At 45.6% G+C, this 24360-nt stretch overlaps 1 protein-coding gene across 6 annotated transcripts in view; it reads left to right on the forward strand.

The window, feature by feature from the left end:
- The window catches only part of BOLL (boule RNA binding protein), a 108408-nt gene that overhangs the window by 4765 nt on the left and 79283 nt on the right, over positions 1-24360 (forward strand). For 5 of the 6 annotated variants that reach the window (XR_012646402.1, XM_075001268.1, XM_075001270.1 and 2 more), the window contains exons 2-4: positions 7374-7544; positions 8706-8811; positions 16953-17066. Coding sequence is in view for 5 of the 6 variants with exons in the window: in XM_075001268.1 (XP_074857369.1) it covers positions 17049-17066 (18 nt within the window). In the remaining variant the exon portion in view is untranslated. Of the gene's footprint in view, positions 1-7373; positions 7545-8705; positions 8812-15894; positions 15998-16952; positions 17067-24360 lie in introns of those variants that run through there. The other variant, XM_075001269.1, reaches the window with a different exon arrangement.

Here is a 24360-nt window from a genome sequence, read left to right on the forward strand (position 1 = left end):
GGTAATACTGTGTTTTCTGCCTTTGTAATATGCTGCATATGAAAGTGTTAAGGAATTTTAAAGATTTATACAAAACACTATCATTATTGCATCAGTCAAGTGATATTTTTCAGTGCCTAATATATCTTTCAAGTGAAAGACATGCAGTAAGTTGAGTCTTTAAAGACAGACACAGGTCAGGATTTAATGTACTTAAATCCTGTATTGACCTATTTTCTTAAAGAGTCAATGCATGCCAAGTTTGGTGGGAGCATTTAACTTAATACGTATCCTAGTGATCTCCCCTTCCTAGGCACTGCTATGGAAGGATTCCCAGGGATGTGCTCCTACAACATGAATAGAAGCCACCCACTTGTCTCCAGGCAGAGATGCAATGGCAACCCATTCCCAAGAGTTGGAACCTACTGTCCAACCCTTAGCCCCTGCAGCTGCAGCACTGACCCTTCAAACATTCCAGTACTTCAGCATCTCTCAGAACTCTCCAGACATAGCAATTGTGAAGCAGACCCTACCCAGCCATATGCTATTCAGTCTATCAGCCTTATGCTCTTGAGATGAAGCACAGATCTCACAAAACTAAGAGACATCCTTAATGAAATCTCTCTCTCACAAGCTCATACTGGTTTGGTGGTGATCACCACCTGTGTTCTATCAGACAGGCAGGGCCACTGCTCCTTGTCTTTGCAGCAGCTTCCTCATCTTAAACTGGCTGAAAAAATGGTCTTCTTCCCTCCCTTCATAGCTCATTCACTGTAGATTTCTGCAGGGTCGCCTTCTTCCCTTGGCCTGCCTTTTGATAATTTGTCATTACTCCAAATTCTGTCCCATCACCCTGCCCCATACACTTCCAACAAGGGGTGCTTTCTCCCAACTAGAGCAAGACATGTCTCAACGTGTTAAACTTTGAACATTGGATTGAGTGCTGATCAGTCACTATAGTTTCTGGCCAAGCAGACACAAGACAACCCTGATAAGTCAAGGGGGTGCACATATTTTTAGATTTTACATAATAATAGCTTAATGGCACCATTTCATAGGCTTGTCCAGAAGCAGTACAGACAAGCCACTCCACTTAGTCACAGTGGAATGATAGGATCACGTACTCCTGTAGGACACAGAACAGCCACTACTCAGGGGGTGAATTAGGGTAATTAGTGATGATGTCTGTCTTTAAATGCCTAGCTTCTCCTGTTGCATTGCCAACTCCAAGCCACAGCAGGTGGGTAGACCCAACCCAATAAAAGGACGTGCCTTCCCTTTGGTGTTGACCATGCTACCAGGCAGCACCATCTCCTAGCTTGCACACAGCAAGAGTTCCAAGGACAGGACAGAATTTCAGGGGCTTGCAGCTGACGGGGTGGGGAGAAGTCTCCCCAGTGGCTAAGATATCTGGGGGAGACTACTTCAACTAGCCCCCCCCACAAAAATATTGTTGGGGCCCTTCTGCCACCAGGGGAAATCTCCTGGAGGCTAAGATTTTGGGACCTTGTTGCCGCTGGTGGGGGCATAGCTCTCCTGGCGACTACAATTTTCAGGGGTGGTAGAATATTTCAATTGAGTCTGCACTAGCAGACCACAGCACCCTGGCCTGCCAAAAAATATTTTTGGGTGCTTACTGCCCATTGCAGACACCTGCTGCTTTTTGCAAAATCTTTAATATTTCAATTATAAAGCTTTTCCTAACCTTTCCTATCCTCCGTCTTCCTGCTTTGACCCCCCAAAAAACACAAGGAACAGTGGGAGGAGGGCCAGCTGAGATTCCTGTTTCTGTTAAAAGTTCAGTGTATGAAAGGTCATTGCCATCCCCTGTGTTGTCAATGTCTATGTAGGGAAGAGGGAAGACAAAAATCTTTTTCCCTAGCCCTTTCTATCCTCTTTCTTCTAACTTTGCACACTTTCATGCAGGGAAGAGTGGGTGAAAGGACAATTGAGAATACAGACTGTGCACAGAAGCTGTATAATGAACAGGGAAGCCAAATACCCTCCCCTCAGCAACTTTCTTTTTTCAAGCTTTTCATTGTCCTGGTGTTACTTTCAGGGATCAGGTTTTCAGGAGAGGGAGGGAGACAGTGGATGGCCAGTTGAGAAGACACCCACATGCTGATTTTTATGAAACCCTTCAGTTACAGAGAAAGACTTCTGTTAACTTTGCCACCTTTGTTGATGCCCTTCTGACTGGGAAAAAAAATGAACATTTGCTTAACATGGGAGGGGAATGAGGACAATGCAATGTGGGAAGGTGATGTCAAAGACCAGCGAGCATACCTGGAATGCTATGCGGGGGGGTGAGGGAACTGGGGGATAGGTTCATGTAATGTACTACTGCAACAGTTGATATTTGCCAATTGAGTGTGGCAGCAATGTCAACTTCTGAGGAGCACAGAGGGAGGTAACAAGTCAAAATTGACTTTATTAATTCCAGAATTACAAAATTGTCTTAATAAGGTCAGTTTTATCTTGTAGTATAGATGCAGCATCAGGCTATGTCTACACTCGGAATAAATTCAAATTTGTGAAAGTCAACTTTGTAAAGTCAAAGTTGAGTGTCTGGACCCACTCACACAGTTAACTTAGTGTTTCTCCACCAAATTGCCTAAGTTTGATTGCGACAGCAGTGCATTGCGGACACGTATCCCACAGTTCCTTCAGACCCAATGCATTTTGGATTTCTGTGCTTGTGTCATGTGGGAAGCGGTTGTGGGTATGTGATGTCATCATCCCAGAGTTTGCTCACTCCTCCCTACCATTGAAAACACACTGCCATTTTTCCAAAGCCTGGCCCCTGCATCAGGATACTTATGATTGGCAGGTCAATAGCCAGATCTGCCCAGAGCATAGTAGTAGATCAAGTACTGTCATTACTTCAGGAGACTATTTCTGGCTCAAGAGTCTCTTCCGCCAGTGAAGCCCATGATACCCAACTGCCACTTGCAGCTAGCTGGCATAGATACCCATGGAATCATCCGTAGTGACCACATGGACCTATCATCACAAAGAAAGAAGAGAGGACAACACATGTTCTCTTCCTGCTCTCGGAGCAGGGTCTCGTAGGTTAGAGGGGAGGAGGGCTGGTAGTCAGGACTCCTGGATTTGCTCCCCACATTGGTGTTAAGTGGTAGTGACTCAAGCACTGTAATTACTTCAAAAATTATTATGGAATCCCCAGAGGGCATTAGTGTCTCGTGGATGGAGTGCTGGAAGGCACCATTACCCCATCAGAAGTAGTAGTGGCTCAAGCACCAAAAGTCATTATGAATCCAAAACTAATGCAAAGAGAAGTTAAAGAGGTATTAGATGATAGAAAAGTTGAGGAAAGATGAGCCCCTGAGACTGTCTGTTGTCCCTACTCAAGGTAAGGAAGCTCTAGCTCAAATGCCCGTGTGGGAGAGGGAAGCAAGAGAGAGTGCCCACAAGCTCATCTCCCAAGCCACATGCTTTAGGAAGGAAATACGGCCCCTGCAGGGAGAGCATAGGGAACTGTCTTTAACCAAAGAACATGTTGGGTTGGGGTTACTTTTTGAAAAATGACAGAAGACAACACTCTTTAGAGAATACCCCATGCAGAACAGGGCAGAACCAGATGCCCTAAAGCACAGTTCCAGCAGGAACCACTTAAAAATAAACAGCCACATGGCACCTTGGGCGGTGGGGGTAGGTAGCCCCATAAAGGTACAGTGCACAAAACAAGTTTCCCAGCTTCTCCTGATAAATCCTGTGCAGGGAAAAAGCCCTCAGGCACTGAAACCCTGTACAGGACAAGGGCATGCCACTGTCTGCAAGTGTGGTCTGTTCAGGCCAGCAGCCATGTGGCAGAGGGATGGGCATGAGCCCACCAGCTACATGGGAGCTTAGGAGGGGCAGCCGTGTAAAATGAGGAATGCAGAAAACAAGTTTCTGAGACTCTCCTACTAAACCATATGCAGGGAAGATGCCTTCTCAAGCACTAAAGCACCATGCAGAGCAGGACATGCTGCTGGGAAGCATAATCTGCACAGCGCAGCAGCCACATGGTGTGGTGGGGGCTTGATTTCACCCAGCACTGCTGAGCATCCCTGGTGTTTATGCAGCACAGATTCATCCACCCACACAGAAATGAAATCCTGAATCTGCTGAAGGCTCTCTGCTGGGGCTCTTTTGCAACACTGAGAAATCATGGCTCGATTCAGTCCCTCCTGAGGTTTGCTAACCATGGAGGCCGGGTGAAAAAAAAATTCAAACTCCTGTGCTTCCTGTACATCTGGAGATCAGCAGAGGTGAAAGCAGCCAGAATGGACACATTTGGGGCACAGTGGAATATCTCTGGAAGCCAATCAAAATCAATTTAAAATAACAGCTGTTTCCACACTAACATTAATTCCACCCTTAAAATTCAACCTTGATGTTAAACTGCCTTGGAGGGGAGGGGCAAGAAAGTGGAATTTGGCACCTCTTTAAAAGTCAGCCTATTGGTATTTGCAGTGAAGACAGTTACATTGTTTAAAAAAAAAAATCCAAATTACACACACACACACACCACAACCTACGTGCCTTCAAATAGACTACACTCTAGTGTAGACAAAGCCTAAGAGACACTACTGTCTTCCCAGGAGATTTATTAACACTTTACAGAGTATACAACCCCCTTCCTTGTAGCACCTCAAACCCAACCTTTCTTCCAGCCCAGAGAAGAATACTGCAGAGGCCTTCTTCCAAACAGAAGACGTTATCAGCCCTCTTTCAAGAAGAAAGTTACTTCTTAAGTTTCAGTAAAAGTAAAAGTTACTTATCTCAAAGTAACAGAGAGGTAGCAATGTTAGTCTGTATCTTCACAAAACAAAAAAGCAGTCTTGTAGCTAACAAAAGACTAACAAAACCCTAAAAAAAGTTCTGATGCAACAGACCCACTTCTTCAGCTTTGGAAATTCTCAAAGTCTCATTCTTAAACCAGCAATCACTAGCTTTTCTCCCAGAGATGAGTTATGCAAAACAAAACATGCTCCTAAGGAATGTGTAGCTTTCCTTATGATGTTGGTTTATACTTCAGAACAGTTGCAGCCCTCAGTGATGGCCTTCTTAAGGAGCAGCTTTTTATTTTACCAATTACATGTATCAGCTTGGGGAAGTTAATCAGACCCCAATCTCTTGCTGGAGTTTCAGGAAGCAAATCTATCTAGAAATACCTTCCTACAGCTAAGCCCTAGGAGCTTTTTATCAGGTCCAGGTACTCAGTGAATTACTTACCTACTGTCTCCAGATCTGAAGAAGTGCATCTGCCCCATGAAAGCTCATCACCTAATAAATTATTTTGTTAGTCTTTAAAGTGCTACATGACTGCTGTTTTGTTTAGCAGCCACACAGACAGTTAAGAGCAGATCTAAAGTATTTAGACTCCTGACTTCCACTGATTTCAAATACCAAAATACCTTTGTGGGTCTGGCTGTAATTGCTTATAGGTGAACCCTGAGTCTCCTTAAAGGCACTGGGCAGTCATTCACAAGCCAGATGTCTTGCATCTGCCCCGTAATGAAACAAAGCAGCAGAAATGTAGCACTTCAAAGACTAACAAAATTATTTATTTGGTGATGAGCTTTCATGGTACAGACCCACTTCTTCCTATTAATTTCATTTCCAATACAGACTGGCATATATAAGTACAGAGGACCAAAAAGAAAAAAACTGCAATAAAAACTGCCAAATAGGACAGAAGGAAGGGAGTGAGTGGTGGTGGGGATGTTAATTGTCCTGTCTGAGATAATTACAAGCATCGAAGAAAGGGAAGCAGTCCTTGTGCCAATGATACCCTGACACTATGTACATTGGACAGACTGGGCAAAACCTTCACCAAAGAATAAATGGACACAGAGCAAACATCAAAAAACTCAATACACATAAGCCAGTCAGTGAACACTTCAATGGAGTGGGCCGTTCTGTTAAAGACCTGAGAATCTGTGTCCTGCATCACAGAGAATTTAACAACAGATTAGAGCATGAGACTTCTGAGTTAGAATACATATTCAAATGTCACACACTAACGTGGTAGGAAGAGAGACATCAATGACCTTATGCATTACAAAGACTGCTTCCCTTTCTTTGATGCTCATAATTATCTCAGACACGCCATGTCTATGAGCAGATGGGAATAAGGGGACTTCGAAGTAGCCAGGGTCCTTTCGAAAAGGACCACCGTCTGGATGAGCCACATGGCAGTGAGCTGCATCAATTTCAAAGTGCCGCGGCCGCCCGCATGCTAATGAGGCGCTGAATATGTATTTCAGCGCTTCATTAGTAAACTTCGAAATGGCCATTTGCATGGCCATGTCGAAGTTTTTGGCTAGTGTAGACGTAGCCACAGGAAAATTAACATCCCCCACCTCTCATTCCCTTCCTTCTATCCTATTTGATTTGGAAGATTTATTGCAATTTTTTTTTCTTTTTGGTCTTCTGTACTTACATATGTCAGTCTGTATTGGAAGTGAAATTGATCTGAAGAAGTGGGTCTGCCAACAAAAGCTCATCACTGAATAAATCATTTTATTAATCTTTAAAGTGCTACATTTCCGCTGCTTTGTTTTGTTGGAGTACAGACTAACATGGCCACGTCTCTGTTACTATTCAACATGCAAGTCCCTGTAATTAGTCTAACAGCGGTGCAATTCTTATCACAGTGTGAACGGTGATCCTTTCACTGACTGAGTCTGTCATGTAATGGAAATGCTTACATGGTTCCCACACACAGTCAATTAAAGGAAACCCCTTTTGTGGGTTATGCAGCTTCTAAGAAAGTGTCTTAAATGGCTAATCAGGAATTCCTCTTCTTGGGAATGAAAGGGTGGTCAAGTTGGTGTCCCAACAAAGGCTATTGGACTAAATTTTGTCACTAAAAATAGTTTTAAGATTTGTCATGAATAATTACATTAATGTTTGCTTTCACAAGTATGCTCAGACAAAGTCTTTAAGGCAGGAGGCAAACTTGCAAAGTAGGCTATATCCTGGAATAAAGCTGACATCAGAGGTGTGTTTTAAGCTGATGTGTGGGTGTTTTAAGGACATAGTGTCTGCCTATTAACTGGTAGTCATGGGATTTCTGTTGTGTCTAGACTGAAGACACCTCAACTCTCACAGGTGTTTTGGTAATGCCCACAGTTTTAGATGCAGACAAATTCATCAAAAGCAGCATGCTGCCTTGAGCATGTTAGAGCATATGCACAACAAACATTGCCCCCAGGAAAGAGTTTTGCCTATTCAAAATACCTTCTGGAATGCTCCAGGAGCTCTGGTTTCGCATTACAACAGCCTTTAACAACGCACAGCATACTTCCCTCTCCTTGCTTAGTATATCTGTGTTGCACAATAGAGCTACTGCCCTCCTTTTACCATATCTTATCTCTTTTCAGGCACCCAACATCAGGACAGGCACAAGGAAGTGTCAGGACTATGCATTCCATCAGGATTCTGGAGAGCTCCTCCTGCACAGAAGTACAAGGGGAAGGGGAGCCCTTGCCACCTTGCCTTCCAAGCCAGTACTGATACAGGCCAGGCACTGGCCATGTCTTATAAAACTGAGGGTAGGCCTATGTTTTTAGGCAGCTGGTAGCCACTTATGAATGTTATTGGAAATGTATTTTAAGATGTGTACAATATGTTCATAGCTAATTGTTTCTTACAAATGCACATTGTGCCCATGTTCTCTAATCCCTCACAGAAGGCATCCTAAGGACAGAACTGAAAAAAATAAAATAAAACAAGCCATGTAACTGCAATCAGAACATAAAATCCCAAATCTATTTAAATTCCACTGGAGTGAATTGTACAAGACAGAAGGGATTATAAAGAGATTTAAGAGACTTGCCAGAAATTGTTTGATATATTGAATATCTCTTGTTGTTTTAATACCTGCGGTGGGGACGGGGGGGATTTTTAGGTGAAAAGAAAGGCTAAGGAGGTCTTGTCTAAACTATACCTATTCTCCAGAAATGTACCACTACTCGTAGTTTCACTAGTGGTAGCCACTGGCTGAGTGCAAATTTAAAAAAAAAAGAAAGAAAAAACATAGAGGACCTGTTGCAGCTCTGCTTGCTAGCGGAAGTTGAGCTGGAAGAAAATTGTACACAGAAAGCTGTTGTAATACACAGCCAAAGTTTATGGGCCAGGCCCCATCCTGGCTGAGAGAGGGGCTGTGATGATATGGTGTGGGAGAGGCCTCCGTTATGGGGTGCTGAGCCAGGCCCTGCACTGGCCAGGGAAGGGTCTGGGGCTGGCACATTAGGGGGTTGGCACGTGGTAGAACCTTGCCTGGACAGAGATGGACAGACAGAGCAAAAATATATAACATGTCAGTATTTTTATGGTGATCCTTTCTAAGGCTGCATCTACACTACAAGATAAATTTAAATTAATATCAATTTGGTAATCTGGAATTAATACATTTTATTTTGATTATCTTCACCTCCCTGCCTGCTCCTCACAGAATCAACTTATTGCTGCCACACTCAATTGGCAAACATTGACTGTTGCAATAGTGCATTGTGGGAGCCTATCCCATAGTTCCCTCATCCCCGTAGCATTCTGGGTAGGCTTGCTGGTCTTTCACGTCACCTTCTCACATTGCATTGCTCTCATTCCCCTCGCTTGGTAAGCAAATGTCCATTTTTCCTGTTGGCAGGAAGGAAAAGTAGGGCATCGACAGAGATGGCAAAAAAGTTTACAGAAATCTCTTTCTTCTGTAGGTGAATTCTCAACTGGTCATCCACTGACTGTCCCCCCTCCCATGACTGCATCTGATCCCTGAAAATAATACTGGGACCCTGAAAAGCTTGAAGAAAGAGATGATAGGTAAGTTTTTGAAAAAAAGAGGGTTGCTGAGGGGAGGGTCTGTGGCTTTCCAGTGTACCATAAGGCTTCTGTCCACAGGCTGCGTTCTCAACTGGCCATCCACTGAGTGTCCCCCACCTGTGATTGCATCCGATCCCTGAAAATAACACAGGGACAGACTGTATCCTCAATGTTAGAAGTAAGATGATAGAAAAGTTTAGAAAAAAAGATCTTTGTCCTCCCTCTTCACTACACAGACGTTGTCAACAGGGTATGGCAGTGAAATCTCATACACTGAACTTACAATGGAAATAAGAATCTCAACTGGCCCTTTACCCTGTGTTTTTGGGGGGTCAAAGCATGAAGACAGATAGGAAATATTAGGGAAAAGATTTATAACAGAAATATCAAACCAGCAGGTGTCTGCAATGAACAGCAACCCCTGCAAAGATATTTTTGGCAGAGGGAGTGGGGTGCTGTGGGGTCTGCGGCTGTAGAGCTGATTGAAATGTTGAATTAGTCCCCCCAAATACCTTAGTCCCTGGGGGAGGCTTCCTGCTGGTAGCATCAAGCCCCCAGATATCTTAGTCACTGGGGGGAGACTTCCCCCTGACAGCTGAAAGCCCCCCAGATTTTTTTCCCACCCTTGGAGCCCTAAACACTCACAAGCTAGGACACAGTGCTGCCTGGCAGCATGGTCAGCACCAAACAGCAGACACATACTTTTATTGGGTTTGGGGCTACCCACGTGATGTGGCCAAGTGCAGGAAAGACACTGACTGCATGGTGCCTGTGGGGGAAAGAATGGGCTTGCACACAAATGTAAACCACTGAGACAAAGTTTCTCAGACTCTTATGCAAGCACAACACCCCCAACAGCCTTGTTGCCATTTGATGCAGTGGGGCAGCGGCTGGCGCCAGGCAGCGCAGAAAAAAATAACAAGTGTAGAGACAGAACCACGAACTCTGTGCTGGGGCTATTTGTAATGGGTAGATACACCCACAGTCTTAATAGCAAAGAAAGAAAGATATTTCTCAGGCTCTCATACAAACATGAGCCCAGAGCCACAGGCTTCCTAGTCCAGATTTGAAATTCACAGTCTTCCTGTTACCTCATTTCTGTGCACCTGGAGAACAGCTGCCAGAGCAGAACACTGTGGGTCTTTCTGGGTTACATAGGGACACCTTTGGAGGCTAATAAATTCAATTTTAAGATGTGGCACTTCCACACTAGCCTTTAATTAAACTTCTGAATTCAAGCTTGATGCTATACCCATTAGGATGTAATATCGATTGTAATTGTAATATCGATATTAGTGCTCCCTAAATTGAGCTAATAGTATGTACAGTGAAGACAGTCACATGGTAATATTGAGCTAACTGCCTTAAATTTGAATTTATCTTGTAGTGTAGATGCAGCCTGAGTATAGTTGGCTTGCATGGTAATTAAAATACAAATGGATTTTCTATACTAACCCTCCCACTGTTGCTGCTACTGGAGCTATACCATGTGAGAAATTTTAGCAACGAAAGGCTAGAATAGATTCTCTCTAAATCCAAGGAAATCTACCTCAATCCAATGTAAAACAGAAAATTACAACTTCCCTGATCAGGCTTTATTAATGATCCCCATTTTCCAGCTCTTTACTTGCATGTTTCTGGAAAGTCCTTTTTTATTTAATTTCATCCTCTCCCTCTTGTATTAGCTTTGTGCTTACATTCAAACGCACTGGCAGAATTTAGACAGACAGGTGCATGGACTTTTTATGCGTTCTTCATGTTTTGCCGTTCTCATTCCCAGTGACAGCAGTCCCGTTCAGGTATGTGCTTGCAAGTGAAACATCAATTGAAGAAAATATCAGTTTTGTGTAAAAACATGAAAGGCTCAACCCCAATGAGCTGTTTCTGTGCAGTTTGAAAAAAATCAGATTCTTAAGTGCTATAAAGACTCCACACATACAACATAGCCCAAAATTTATATTAGATCATTATACACTGTGAATCACTACAGCTGTATACCAGGTCAAATATACTTCAGATTACATACCACCATGATTCTCCAAATGTTCTGATATAGATAAGAGGCAAGAGTTAAAACTATTGTGAAGCTTTCTTCTTACCCCTCTACACACACACTTCAATCATCTAACAAAACTTTATTCTAATTAAGAGATTAATATGGGGGAAAGCACTGATGTTACATAAAAACACCTCAGTTTAAAAAAAGAAAGAAAAAAACCCTCCTCTCCCATCAGATTGATGCCTATGATTTTAATACTGATTACCAAGGACCAGGAATGATGGATAAGAAACCACAGAAAAAAAGGTTAAATGGGAATAATGATACTGACCTCCCTTATAATGTTATTTCAGAGCTATGGGTGAAAAATGCTATATAAAAATAGCTATTTTATTATTAATTTTATCAAAACCCACTTAATATATTTTTAGTATTTTGCTGGACTGCTATTTTAAGGTTGGACATTAAAAATGAGAAACACAAAACTAAAACTGCACTCATTTCTTAGGCTGCAAAATGCACCATTTTCACCTCTATAGTTGGAATTTCATGACTAATTTGTGTTCTTCAGAATGAAATTCTACATTCATTTTAGCACTTTGGCATGGAATGTACTTTTTGATCACAGTCCATAAAAATATACTGATGTGGGTGTTTTTTTCCCCAACTGTCTACATGTCATTTCATCTTTTTTTTTTTAGAAAAGACTTCTATGTGGTAGTTATAAGAGATGTAATTATAGCAAAGGGCTAACAGCATAAGTAATCTCAGTTTGATGCTTCTGTTTGAAATCATTCAAAATATCAAAGATGAACTATGTGGTTATCTGCAGTCTTCAGGAAAAAAAGTGAAAAGAAGATAAAAGGAAAGGATTACTATTTTCACTTCCATTTTTAATACAGGTTGTACCTCCCTTATCCAGCATGCTCGGGACCTGACAGGTCCCAAATAAGAGAATTTTCTGGATTGGGGAGGTCCAGGGTTTCTCCACCCAGACAGCCCTGTGCTCCAGAGCTCCTTCAGCCCCAGCCTCCCTCCCCCAGGACTCAAGCACCAACCTGGACTCCCAGGAGTTGCCACACGGTTCCAGCACCTACCCCACAGCTGCCACAGGGCTGCCAGGGGGCTCCGGCTCCATCCCCTAGCCCCACAGGACAGGCACAGGCTGTGGATCCCAGCCCCCTTGGGGCCAGAACGGGGTTCAGCTCCTGACCCCACTGGAGCTCCTGCACCAGCCACAGCTATAGCTCCAGCCCGGTATTCTCTTATCCAGCAACATCCATGGTCCTGGACTGCAGATGTTGCAGGACAAGAAAGTTCTGAATTTGAGACGTGCAACTTGTATGCATATTTTTATTTCTAAAACATAAAACAATTATTTTACATTGTTCATTAATTTTTACCAGATAGAAAGACTGAATGCATACAAGAGAGTGAAGATGACAAAACAATGATGGTTTCCTTCATGAACGTAGCCAGTATGTGCAACTATCTGAATCTTCAAAAAAAATGCAGAGGAACATAAGAACAGCTATGCTTGGTCAGAACAAAGGTTCATCTAGCCCAGGGGTCTGCAACCGAAAGAGCGAGAAGAGCCAATTTTTCCAAATTCAGTTATAAAATCAATACTTCAGGAGCCACAATGCATATGAATACAAGACAGTCCTTAATAAATAACATCAAATCATACTTTTTGTCACCCCTATTTTAAGAAGAACACACACACACACGCGCACGCACACACAAAATGATTTGTACCAGTTAGAAAGTTAAGTTACCGCCCCCCCATCTCCAGGCTTTACCCTCCTCAGCCCACAAATCCACACTCTATCCCCAAGGTTTACCCCTCCCATCCCACAAACTCACCTCCCAGCCCCAGGCTTAACCCCCCTCAGCCCCAAACCTGCACAACCCCATTTCCCAGGAAAGTCATTTACATTTTGTCCTGACCCCCACATCTCCTCGCTTCCCTCCACCTGGAGGCGCCACACAATATGGAACATTCTCGTGCCCAGCCACATCAAGTGGCTTAACCCCCAAAACCAATAAAAAGACATACTGCACAAGATGCCAAGCAGCTTGTGCGTGGTGAGGGTCGTGATTTTCGGGGGCTGGCTGTAGTCTGGGGTCTTTTAGTTGGCCAGGGGACATCTTCCTTCGTGGTCAGAATTTTCGGGGGCTGGGTTCTTTTAGGCAGCCATGGGAAGTCTCCCTCAGGAGTCATGATTTTGGGAGCTGGCTATAGTCTGGAGTCTTTTATCCACCCGGGTGATGGCTCCCTTGGCAGACACAATTGTAGGTCAATGGAATAAAATACTTTACCACTAGCGTGGCTGTCGTCTGGGACCAAAATTTTTATATGGGTTTTATCAAAGGCGAAAGGGGCTGGCTTTATTTGGGGGTCTTTTAGCTGCCCGGCGCCATAACTGGTTCAACGATTCATTCAAGTTTCAGTGTAGCAATAGTGTCTACTTAAACATATTCTTCTTCAAAGGGTCTTCTTTCGCAGGAGGCCTAAATCCAGATTCAGGTCCAAACATAATCAAAGGGTCGCTGTGGGTGGTCATGGTTTTCCGGGCTGTCAAACGTCTGCTGTCTTTCAGCTGCCCTGAGCTATTACTCATGATTCATTTAAGTTTCAGTGTAGCACCCATATCTAATTAGAGTCCTCTTTTCCAGGAGGCCTTAATCCATGTCCAAGCCCAAAATAAAGGCTAGGCGCACTGCTTATAGGGACAGGTGATGGGTCCCCTAGGGTAAACACGGTTTTTGGGGCTGTCAATCATCACGATTTTCAGGTGCTGGCTGTAGCTTTTAGCTACCCCAAGCTGTACATGTTTCAATTAAGGCAATGTAATAGCTATACAATTACCACAGTTCTTGAAGTAAGGCTTGCAGCAGGGAATGTTCTTGTTCTGAGGTTCTTTTTTGGCAGGTTCAAACCTGGCTGTAGTCTCAGGTCTTTTATCCACCCTGAACCGTAACTGAATGATTCATTCGAGTTTCAGCGCAGCACCCATGTCTGCTTGAAAATACTTAACACGGCAGGGGAAAGATGGGAATGAAATGTGGGAAAATGTCATCATATACCCACATCTACTTGGAGGGCCAGAATGCAACAGGCTCAGGGAACTGTGGGATAGGTTCCCACAATACACTGTCACAGCACTCGATTTAAACTACTTGTGTGTGGCAGCCATAAGTTGATTTTGTGGGGAGCATGTGGGAAGGTGAAAATGGTCAAAATCAAATGGATAAAACCCAGTGGTAAGAAATCAATTTTAATAAAATCAATTTTATCTTGTAGTGTAGAGACGGCCTAAGAGGCTATTGGCAGCTCATGCATCCACAAAGAAAAAAAAAAAAAGGAAGAGAGAGACACTAGAGAAATTCCTTCAAAATTTATACAAGATTCTCAACTCTTGTGCCAAAATGTCCTTAAAGCTAAGATGAGTTTCCACTCTCTCAGTCTACATTCTAGTTCTTACTCTCAACAGTTTTTTCACAAAACCATATTAAGCTAACTCAGCGAGTTCAGCTAATTTGATGAAAATATTTTGTAAACCTTTTGCACCCCTATTTTATCAAAGTCTCTCTCCTGGCAAAGCATTTTCAAGTCATTCTAATTCTGTGTGCACAACCAGAAAGTATAATCACTTTTGAAGTATTGCATTACAGTAAAGTCTCAGAGTGCATGACCCCACACTTAGGCATCTGACCCCACCCCCTGGGGCCTGGTTTCAACCACCTGCAAGCGGCTCTGGTTCAAGCCGCCCCCACCGCCCCACACGGCTGCGGCGCAACCCCCCTACCAGCTCACAAGCTAGCTGCCTGCCTGCCCACGTGGCTCCAGCATGACCCCCCTGCTGGCTCACAAGACGACGACACCCCCCGGCACGTGGCTCCGGTGCGACGCCCCCCTCGCCAGCTCACAAGCTGCCTGCCTGCCTGCCTGCCTGCCCGCCGCAGCTCCGGTGTAACCCTCCCCTCACCAGCTCACCACCCAGGCATGGCTCTGGTTCCGGCTCAACTCCCCGCTCCCCCTGCAGCCCAGCTCACCACCTGCGCTCAACTCCACCCCTCACCCCCTGCAGCCCTAACCCACCACCAGGCTTAACGCTCCCCAACTGCCCCCCTACCCAAGGACTTACCTTTTTGCTGCTTCCCCGGCTGCAGAACATGGGGGAAAAAGCCAGACCCCAACCTGCATGAAATCCGAGTTTACACGAGGGTGCGTGGAACGGAACCCTCCCATACTCTGAGACCTTACTGTATACAGCTGGTTCTTGATGTTGTTCACTAGGTGAGATCAGAAGATGTCCACTGATGTCAGTTTCATGTGTATCCCAAATATATATTTTTTTCCTCGGCTCTGAGAAGCAGAAAATGCTTCAAACTTAATTATGGAATCACTACAATACCTTTATCTTGACAAAGTGCAAGCGCCCTGTCTATACTACAACATTCAATATTGTTTCCATGAATATCAAATTACTCTGTACATTTCAGTCTCTCTCAATTTGTGTGTTAAGTCTTTCTACCACTATGAATGGAAAGGATTGGCAGGATTTTAATTTATGTCTACTGGGAATTGGGGATGGAAGAAAACTTTCATGTATGCTTGACAGTCTTTATCCTTATTAAGATTCACAGGGGATAGTCTATAGCTTCACAAATAACAAGCAGTCCTGTAGCACCTTAGAGATTAACAAATTTATTTATTGGGTAATGAGGAAGTGGGTCTTACCCATGAAAGCTCATTCCCTAATAAATATATTTGTTAGTCTTTAAGGTGCTACCGGATTACTTGTTACCTATTAAGATTTTGTGGGGACTTTGTTTGGTGTTTTAATGAGGAATCTAGTTCATTAACCTAGTGCTCTTAGAGCCGCAATTACACGACAATTCCCTAGTACTATTCTTGTATGTTTGTGTGACAGCCCGCCTGTGATCATTTTCTTGCGAGTGTGTGTAATGAGGGTTTGTTGGTGAAATGATACTCACTGAGGGGGAGGGGAAGAAGGAATGCATGTGAGCGTCAGAAACCCAGAAGCACCCAGGGAATGGAGGAGCGGCCAGCAGCCAACAGCTTTGTGCTGCCTTCTCCTGCTGCCCCAGGCCCAAGCAACCCCTACCCAGCTGCTGCTACTGGTGGCACTCCAGGGTCTAGTAACTCACCCTGTGGAGGTGAGTAAGCAGCCCTCCCACTCCCTGTGCTTTAGTCTAGGTATCTGTAAAGCGATTTTTGTGTGGTGCTGAGGAGTTGTGCGAGCCTGTCCCAGAGCAGCAGACTGAGCTCTCAGCATGACTGACAGCACCAACAGGTGCAAGGGGTGGTAGCTAGTGGGGAGTTCACTTCCCTAAACATTGATCTAACTCAAGGAAAGAGCTGTTTTACTGGGCTTGGGGGTGAAAACTGACTCAGTTACTGAGAAGGGATAATAACAGTCAACTTCAGGGCACTGAAGAGGGGAATGAAAGTGATTCAGAAGTGGGGTGAAGAGAGTAGCAGGGAAAATGGGGGGGTCTTCAGATGGGGTGTGTTCTGCAGAAGATGGAAAGAGGAGAAGGGAATAGTGACCCAATGCACTGCAGGGGAGGCTGAAGATGACTAGAGGGGCTAAAGCAGGTGGCAGATAGACTGTAACTTGGGGCTGGAGGCTGGGATATGTTGGGGTGGCAGGGTGAAGCTAAGGGATGGCATTTCTGTGGGAACCCATGGGGAGAAATGCTAAGGGGTTGGAGAAGTGTCTGTGTGGGGCCCACAGGGCAGAGGAGCAGCCCAGCTCTGTGAAATCCATTGGAGGGAATGTGGCAAGATAGCTGTACTGGAGCCCTAGGAAAATGCCACTTAGGCAGTTGCCTCTATGAGCCTCCCTCGGTTGTGAGAGCCCCAAGGGGGCAAGAGAGGGAAAGAGCGTGAGGCAGCAGGGCGGGGCGTACGGGAAACGACCTCCCGCCTCTCTTCTTCTGGACTGCCCCCCGGCAATCCTTAATATCAATCTCCGCCCGCCCCTGCTTTCACCTGAGTGCCGCCCCCTACCCGTGCGCCTAGCAGGGAGGAGACCTCCTGTGCCCCACTCTCGGTTTCTCGGGCCCGCCCGCCCCGATGTGACTCCTTCGGCTCTGTGTGGGTTTACAGCCAGAGCGCGTCGGGCTCGGACCTGCCGCGGCGCGTGGAGGGAGCGGCGTGCGGGAAACGTGCTGCAGGGACTTCGAGGCCGGCGTGTGGCGGGAGATGGAGCCTGACAACGCGGTGAGTTGCGAGGTTGCGGCCCCCGGCTGCGCCATGGGCGGGAGGGGGAAGCGGGGCCACAGGCGAAGCCACCCCGTCCCCAAGCGGTGTCAGTCGGGGGAGGTTCGGAGCGGAGCGGGCTCCCGGGGAACATGCCGACGGGCCTGCGAACGCTGCTGTGAGTGAGCCCCGCGGGTATGATGGGCGGCAGCGAGCGTTGGGCGTGGGGGAAGCGTAGCGGACGGGGCTTTGTGGCGAAGGGGTTTAGAGACTCGGGGTCATTAGCCAGGCCTTGTCTGGCCCGCGTGAGGGACAGAGGCAGTGGCGGCCGGGGGGTAAGCGAGGCGACTGTTCTTGAGGCCGAGTACGGCTTTCCCGCCAAAACAGGCAAGGCTGGGAGCTGCGCCTCCCGCCCGTGGGGGGCCGTTTCCCCGCCCCCTCCCCCGGCACGAGTTTGTTCCACCCGCGGGGGGGGGAGCCGTTCGCCCCTCCCCCCGGCACGAGCTCGCCTCGCTTCCTTCCAGGCTTTTATCCCCCCCCCCCCCCCCCCCGTTATGGGTCGCCAAGATGGGCTCGTCCGCCAGTCTTGGGCCGTGAGGGCGGGGCCGTGGTCCTCCAGAGGAGATTTTAATAGAGGGGGCGGGGCAGCGGGCGTGAGGCGCTGCAGGAGACACCCCCCCCCCCCACCTGTGGCTGCGTGTGGGGCGCGCCAGGGTTATTTCTGTTCCTCAGTAAAAGGGGGCAGCCTGGAAGTGCGGGTGCAGGTAACCGCACACCCGCCTCCGTCTGTCTGCCCCGCGTTGTCTCTTGCAGCCGTGCAGGGTGTGGGCAGCTACCTGTCCCGGAGGAAAGCAAGCAGGGGCGCGGCAGAGGGCAGCGGCGGGCTGTACAAGCTTTCCCTCCGCCGTCGTCTTCCCCTGCGGCGGGGCTGCTGGAGCCTGTCCCTGTGAGGGAAGGCTTCTAGCTGTGGGATACTGACATTATTCGTCAAAGTAGCGTGTCGGGGAGGAACTTAGTGGGTGAATAAAGAGCCCCGAGGAGCAGTTTCTTCAACCTTGTTAAGAAAGCAACCAATTAAAAATAGTAAGTACCCGCCAGTACCCACAATTTTCAGTCAGACATATTATATAGCCGTGTATAATTTATCAATTTATTTTGTGTGTCTATATATATATATATGTATAGAGAGAGAGAGAGAGAAAACAAAATACGTGGCTCAGTGCCCTCCACCTCCTCCAGAGCCAGGCACCCCCAGCCCCTCACTCTGGCCCAATTCCCCACCCCTCTTCCAGAATCAGGCACCCCACCATCTAACCTTATTTCCCACCCCATCTCCAGAGCCAGGCACCGTGAGCCCCCATTCTACCCCAATGCCTGGGACTTACCAGAGCTGCCACATGCTTCTCCCTTCATGTCCTCTGGTGTGCACACTGAGCGGCAGTAGGTGCTCCTGGCACACGGCTCCAAGTAGGAGTTGAATTTCGTTGTTCAAAGAACCGCATACCCCTAGACTTCTCTCATGTACCACTAAGGGTATGCATATCACAGGTTGAGAAACACTGCTGTACAGTAAGTATCCAGGTACATACGCATAGGGATCATGAGTGTCTTTATATTTACACTACATGATAAAGTCAATTTTAAGGCAGTGAGCTCAATTTTACAATTTCACTTTCTTCACTGTGCATGCCATCAGGTTGATTTTAGGGAACACTAAGATTGATATTATGACACCAACCATGTGAGTTGGCATAGCATCAAGTTCAAATTTAAAAGTGTGGAAATGACATTTATTTAAATTGAGTTTATTGGCTTCCAGAGATGTCCCATATGTATTCCCAATGCCCCACAGTTGTTTGCTCTGACTGCTTCCATCTCTGCTGCTCTCCAGGTGCGCAGGTAGCAGGAAGCCTGCATATTTGAGTTCCTCACCAGGAAGCCCAGGAAATTGAAGTGGACTCCTAGGCCCATTTCTAATTCATTTCTTTATGATCAGCATGGCGATTGCATCTAGCAATGAAAAAATAGCCCTAGCACAGGGTGGTGGTTTCTTCCCTGCACAGGACATAGAAGATGAGTGTTTTTCAGCGTTGGCACTAGCCCCTACCCCACCACACCACGTGGCATCTAGGCTTTGGGGTTATGCTAGAATGAGAGGCTGAGAAACATTTTTTCTGTAGTTCACATTTGTGCGGGGCAGCCCCTCCCTCCCTCACAGGTGCCATGCACTCCGGGGTCTGTCCACCCAACCACATCATGCGGCTAGCCCCTGACCTAATAAAAGTACATGCCTGTGGTGCAGTCTTCCCCCACTACAAAGATTTTTAGGGGCTGACTGTTCTCATGTGGAACTGGGGACCCTGGATGACCCCTCTTAGGCAACAGGAGTTGGGGAGCTTGGGCCGTTGCTATGTTTTTGGTGGGGCAGCACATGCCAGGGGGCTGCCAGCAAGCTCCTGAAGGGACTATGTCAACTGCTCCCTCAGCTACAACCCCCCACCCATCAGAGTTCGTTGGTGGGGCTGGCCCCCACAGTCAATGATATTCACAGCGGCACCCCCACCAGAGAGAGCCCCTGAAGGGATCTCTCTTCTCTGAAGGGACTATGTCAACTGGTCCCTCAGCTTCTACACCCACTCTATAGAGTGAACCATTGCATTGAAGCAAGCTTTGGAAAGTTGGAAAGCTTTTGTTTTCAGTGAACTGAATTGTTTCCATTATTATTTGCAGTTCAACCAGTGAATCTATAGCATGTGATTTTAAGTTGGATTAACAGTTAGTCCACAGCTTTCTTTCAACCAGTAACTCTCAGGAAACCAAGATGTGTTTAAATGAGGGCCATTGCCTTTCCTCAAAGGCTTTAATAAATGACAGAAGAAGGATATTACCAGCTGAAATCTATTCCTGTAATATTTTCAGAGATTGTTTCATCTGTTTTTTTTGTAAAATCTTTGATAATTCAGTCATAACAACAAGAGATTTCAATTAATTTGGAGATCTTTGTTGATGGCTTTCTTTCCAATCTTCATTTCTTTTGGCAAATTCCTTATCAAATGGCTTCCTTAAGACAGGTCATGCCACACTGTGGTTTCAAGAGGGGAAAAGTAGCTGAGGGACCAGTTGAGATGCCAAAGTTACCTGGGTGATCGCAGGGCACAGAGTCATTCTGGGTATGACTGTCCCCTGCCTAGCGCAGTAGTTGGCTGAAGAGGCAAAACTCGTATGTAGAAGGATTAATGAGGTGTTCTTTCAATGGGGGAAAAGCAGCTGAGCCTCCAGTTTACCTGGTTCGATCACCTTCCAAGACCAGCCTATTTGGTTTTCCTTTGTATAGGATTCTCTATTTTTACTTATTTCACCCTGAAAAAATGGCCATTTACTTTCCATGGGAAGGAGTGAGGGCAATGCACTGTGGGAAGATGACATCACATACCCACAATCACTTGCAGGACATTTTTTTCCCATACTGCACCAGAGAAAAAACTCAGAATGCTAAGGGGATAGGTTCCCACAATGCACCATTGCAACAGTTGGTGTTTGGCAGCAGTAACTTGACTTTGTAGGGAGGTGAGGGTACTCAGATTTGAATGTATAAAACACAGTGTTCCAAAACTGAGTCTAATAAAATTGAATTGATCTCACAGTGTATATGTGGGCTTAGATGCAGTGTAGATGTAAAATCCTGGTTAATTGGTTAACGGGTTAAATGCTGGGTAAACGTACTGTTTAACAGGTTAACTAATTAAGGGAGCCAGTGCCAGGGACCCAGGTGGAGCTTCACTGCCTAGGGTGCTGCCATGAGTGACTGGCACCCCAGCCTAACTGGAGCAGCCCTAATCCCTCATCAGACTTTCCCGCAGTCCCTGGGGAAGCAGCAGGGACATGGCAGCCGCCCACTCTCCTCCGCTTCCCTAAGGCTTGGGGAAGTGACTCCCGCCAGCAGCTGCGCTTGCATAGCTGCTAGTGTAAAAGGTCAGCAGAGGAGGTCCCAAATATGGGACAATTAGTCCCTTTTTAAAAAAATAAGTAGGGACACCTTTTTGGAGTCCCAAATACAGGACCATCCCACCTAATGTGGAACAGATGGCCACCCTACTGATAGGTCATGCTTTCTAGATCTTTAATAATTTTTGTTGCCCTTCTCAGCATGTTTAATCTCTTTAAATCAGGGACTGCATCTCTTATTTGTCTTAAATTTATATAACTTACTTTCTGAAAGCCAACCAGAAAATCCCAGATGTGTATAAGTGGGCTGTAGGGCAGAAAGATGATCTGCCTTACAACTGACCTCTGCAGTGCCTGATCTCTCTTCTTCCCACTAGTGGGACTGTGGCAGTTGTTCTAGCATTGGGATTACCTTTGCAGTTCTGCTGGGAGAGCAAAAGGGACAGAGTGGAAGAAAGACAAGTTTTCTTAATACGAAAATAAATTAATTTGACAAGGGGAGAGATTTGGGTTCGTTGGGAGTGTGGAGGTAGATTTACCTACCGACTCTTCTCAGTCACTATGAAGTCATTGTTTCCTGCCGTATCATGGTCTGAAACTATGAGTGTGTGATAGATAAAATTCAGAGTTTAATTGAGGAATGTTTTGGGAACTGAGATTACTGTCAATCTTCCTATATGATTGGAAAGCCGAGGTAGCACTGTGTAATAATTGTGCTCTGTTCATATCATACTTCAGCAACTAGGTATGAACAGGGAAGTCTGCAAACTTACCTGCATAGCCATGAATGTTCCAGTGCTACTCCCATTGAGATGCAAGTAGATCTTGAGAATTTAAGAGTCTCAGTACCATCGTTACAGTTTATGTCATGAGGAGTACTCTTGTTAACTCTCTGGATTTAAGTATATGGGATTTATAGGTAAACTATTTTCACTGGAGGCCCTTGGTATTGTATTTGCTTTTCCAGATGGTCCAATAGAGCCATTATGAGCCTCAGAAAGCAGTGCAGTCTATATTTTAAGTCTCAAAAAAGAATGTGTCTTCATTTCAAACTTCCTTTGGTCTTGGAGAATTTTTATTAATGTGAGGAATCATTTTCAATAGCAAATGAAGCTTGCTTAGTTTCTGATATGCTAGTTCTTGGCTATATAGAGATTTATAAACTCTGGAAGCAGAGCATTGGACTGTATCTGCATACAGATTTGAACACATTGCATTTCACATGGCATTAGTTTCATATGCTCATGTGGACTAAACCCACTAAGGGTACGTCTACACTACAGCAATCTGTTGACAGAAGTTACTGTCCAAAGAGATCTTCCAGGAAAACTTCTGTCAACAGATCACATCCACACACAAAAGCAGGTCAAAAGAGCAATCCACTCTGTCAACAGAGAGTGGCCAGACTACCTGTACACACTCTTGACAAATTGGCCCAGTCAAAGCTCAGCAAGCCCTGTCTGTGGACAGAGGGTCCCCCGGAGAGTCTATATGGCATATTTGTTAACAGAAACTGTTGATGAAGGCATTATTCCTCATCGCGGAGAGGCAGAACATTGTCAGCGGAAGTGCAGAGTTTTGTTGACAGACTATTGACAAAACGCATTTTATGTGTAAACACTCCGTGAGTTTTGTCGCCAAAACCCCGATTTTGTTGACAGCACTTTCTAATGTAGATGTAACCTACTAGACTGCTACATTCTATGCTAGTTAAAAACTCCAGCTGTTTTTCAAAGATCGTGCCAAAAAGGACAATCCTGTAGTAGTTCAACCAAGTAACAAGAAGCTGGAATTATGATTGCAAGGTTTGCCTCATCCAGGAAATAATACAAACAGTGGTCACAAATGGAAACAAAAATTTTATGAGCCTGTGATGTGGTGCTCTCCTCACTGTGGGACAGCACCATCTCCTGGCTGTTAACTCTCATCCATCCCTCTCTCTTTTTCATATATTGCTGCTTCCTCTTCATGACTTGGCACTATGCCCAAGTTATTCAGTAGATGTCCTTTAGGGGAAAGGGAGTTTTCTGTCAAAGTCTCATTCCACAAGTAGCGTCAGGCATCCCTAACATCCAGTACGCTGACTACAAAACTCTGTTAGTGACTCTGGTGGTTTTTGTATCATCATCATCATCATCATCATCAATAACCATGGGCTTAGCGCCCATTGGTGTCTGATGCCTCTCTCACTATTTCCTTCCATCTTTCCCTGGCCAGTGTGGAGTGGCTTAGTTTCTGTAGATGAGCTCTGCCAATGGATAGGATATGTGTTAGTTGCAATTTTTTTTTGGTAGCCAACTTATCGACCCACCACGATCACTTTATCATGGACTTTTTTTATCCAGGTGATGTCGGAGCCGGTATCTTTTATCATTTCATTGTCCTGCCATCAGATTTCATTTGTATTGTTGTTTGACGGTCATTGCATCGACACACATCTGACCAACCCTCCTCCTTCATCCAGGCTTGGGACTGGCATGGAGCTCATAGAGACTTCATGGTGGAGTTAGTTTTTGTATCCATTACCATAACAGCAACTTCTACTCTGGATTCCAGCCCCAAATGCTGTAGTGAACAGTTAAGGGCTCTGATTGTACCAATTATTTCTCCTCATTAAGCACCTTCCTGCCATGCTGCTTCTTGCCTACCTCAAGGTATAGGGAGTGGTGGTTTCCTCCCTGCAATAGCCAACTCCTCTAATCCATCCCATTATAGCTAGCCTCCTAGCTTTATAGAAGCCTCATCTGTTCCCTCACGTATGAACTTCCTTCTAATTGGTTTTCTTTAGCTTAAATCTATCTTGTTTAAAACGTAATGAGTTGTTTGGGTCATCCTGGCCTAACTCAGCTCTTCCAGGGCCAGAGTGGGGAGCATACCACATCACAGAGCCACCGCTGCTTCCCTGTAAAGCAAGCACAGCGTGATCCATAAGTATGCAAAGATTGTAAACCAAAGCAGGAAAGCACTCTTGCCAGTACTTAGATCAGTTACACACCTTATCAGGTCCTCAGATTGCTTCTCCCCCACTAACTGTGGCTTCATTCTTTTTCCTGTGTTGGATCTGTCAGCTTTTTCTCATCAAAGTCTCAGCTAGACATTTGGAAATTCAGTTTCACCAGAACCAGACCTAGAAGTGGGTGTCACTGCTGTACTAATAGCACTGCAGCCCCAAATGCCTTATACAGTAGAACCCTGAGATACACGCACTCAAGTTGTGCATATCTTGGTTTAACGCAGCTCAGGGTGGTGGGGAGCTGGCAGTTTCCCTGCTCTTGTTAGTGGCAGGCAGTGGAGAGCCAGGCTGGTCAGTTTCCTGGCTCCCCTGAGAATGCAACCTCTGCGTAAGTTAGGGGTCTTCTGTGGGCTCTTT

The sequence above is a fragment of the Carettochelys insculpta genome, chromosome 8 (genome assembly GCF_033958435.1).
Source record: "Carettochelys insculpta isolate YL-2023 chromosome 8, ASM3395843v1, whole genome shotgun sequence".
NCBI lineage: Eukaryota > Metazoa > Chordata > Testudines > Carettochelyidae > Carettochelys > Carettochelys insculpta.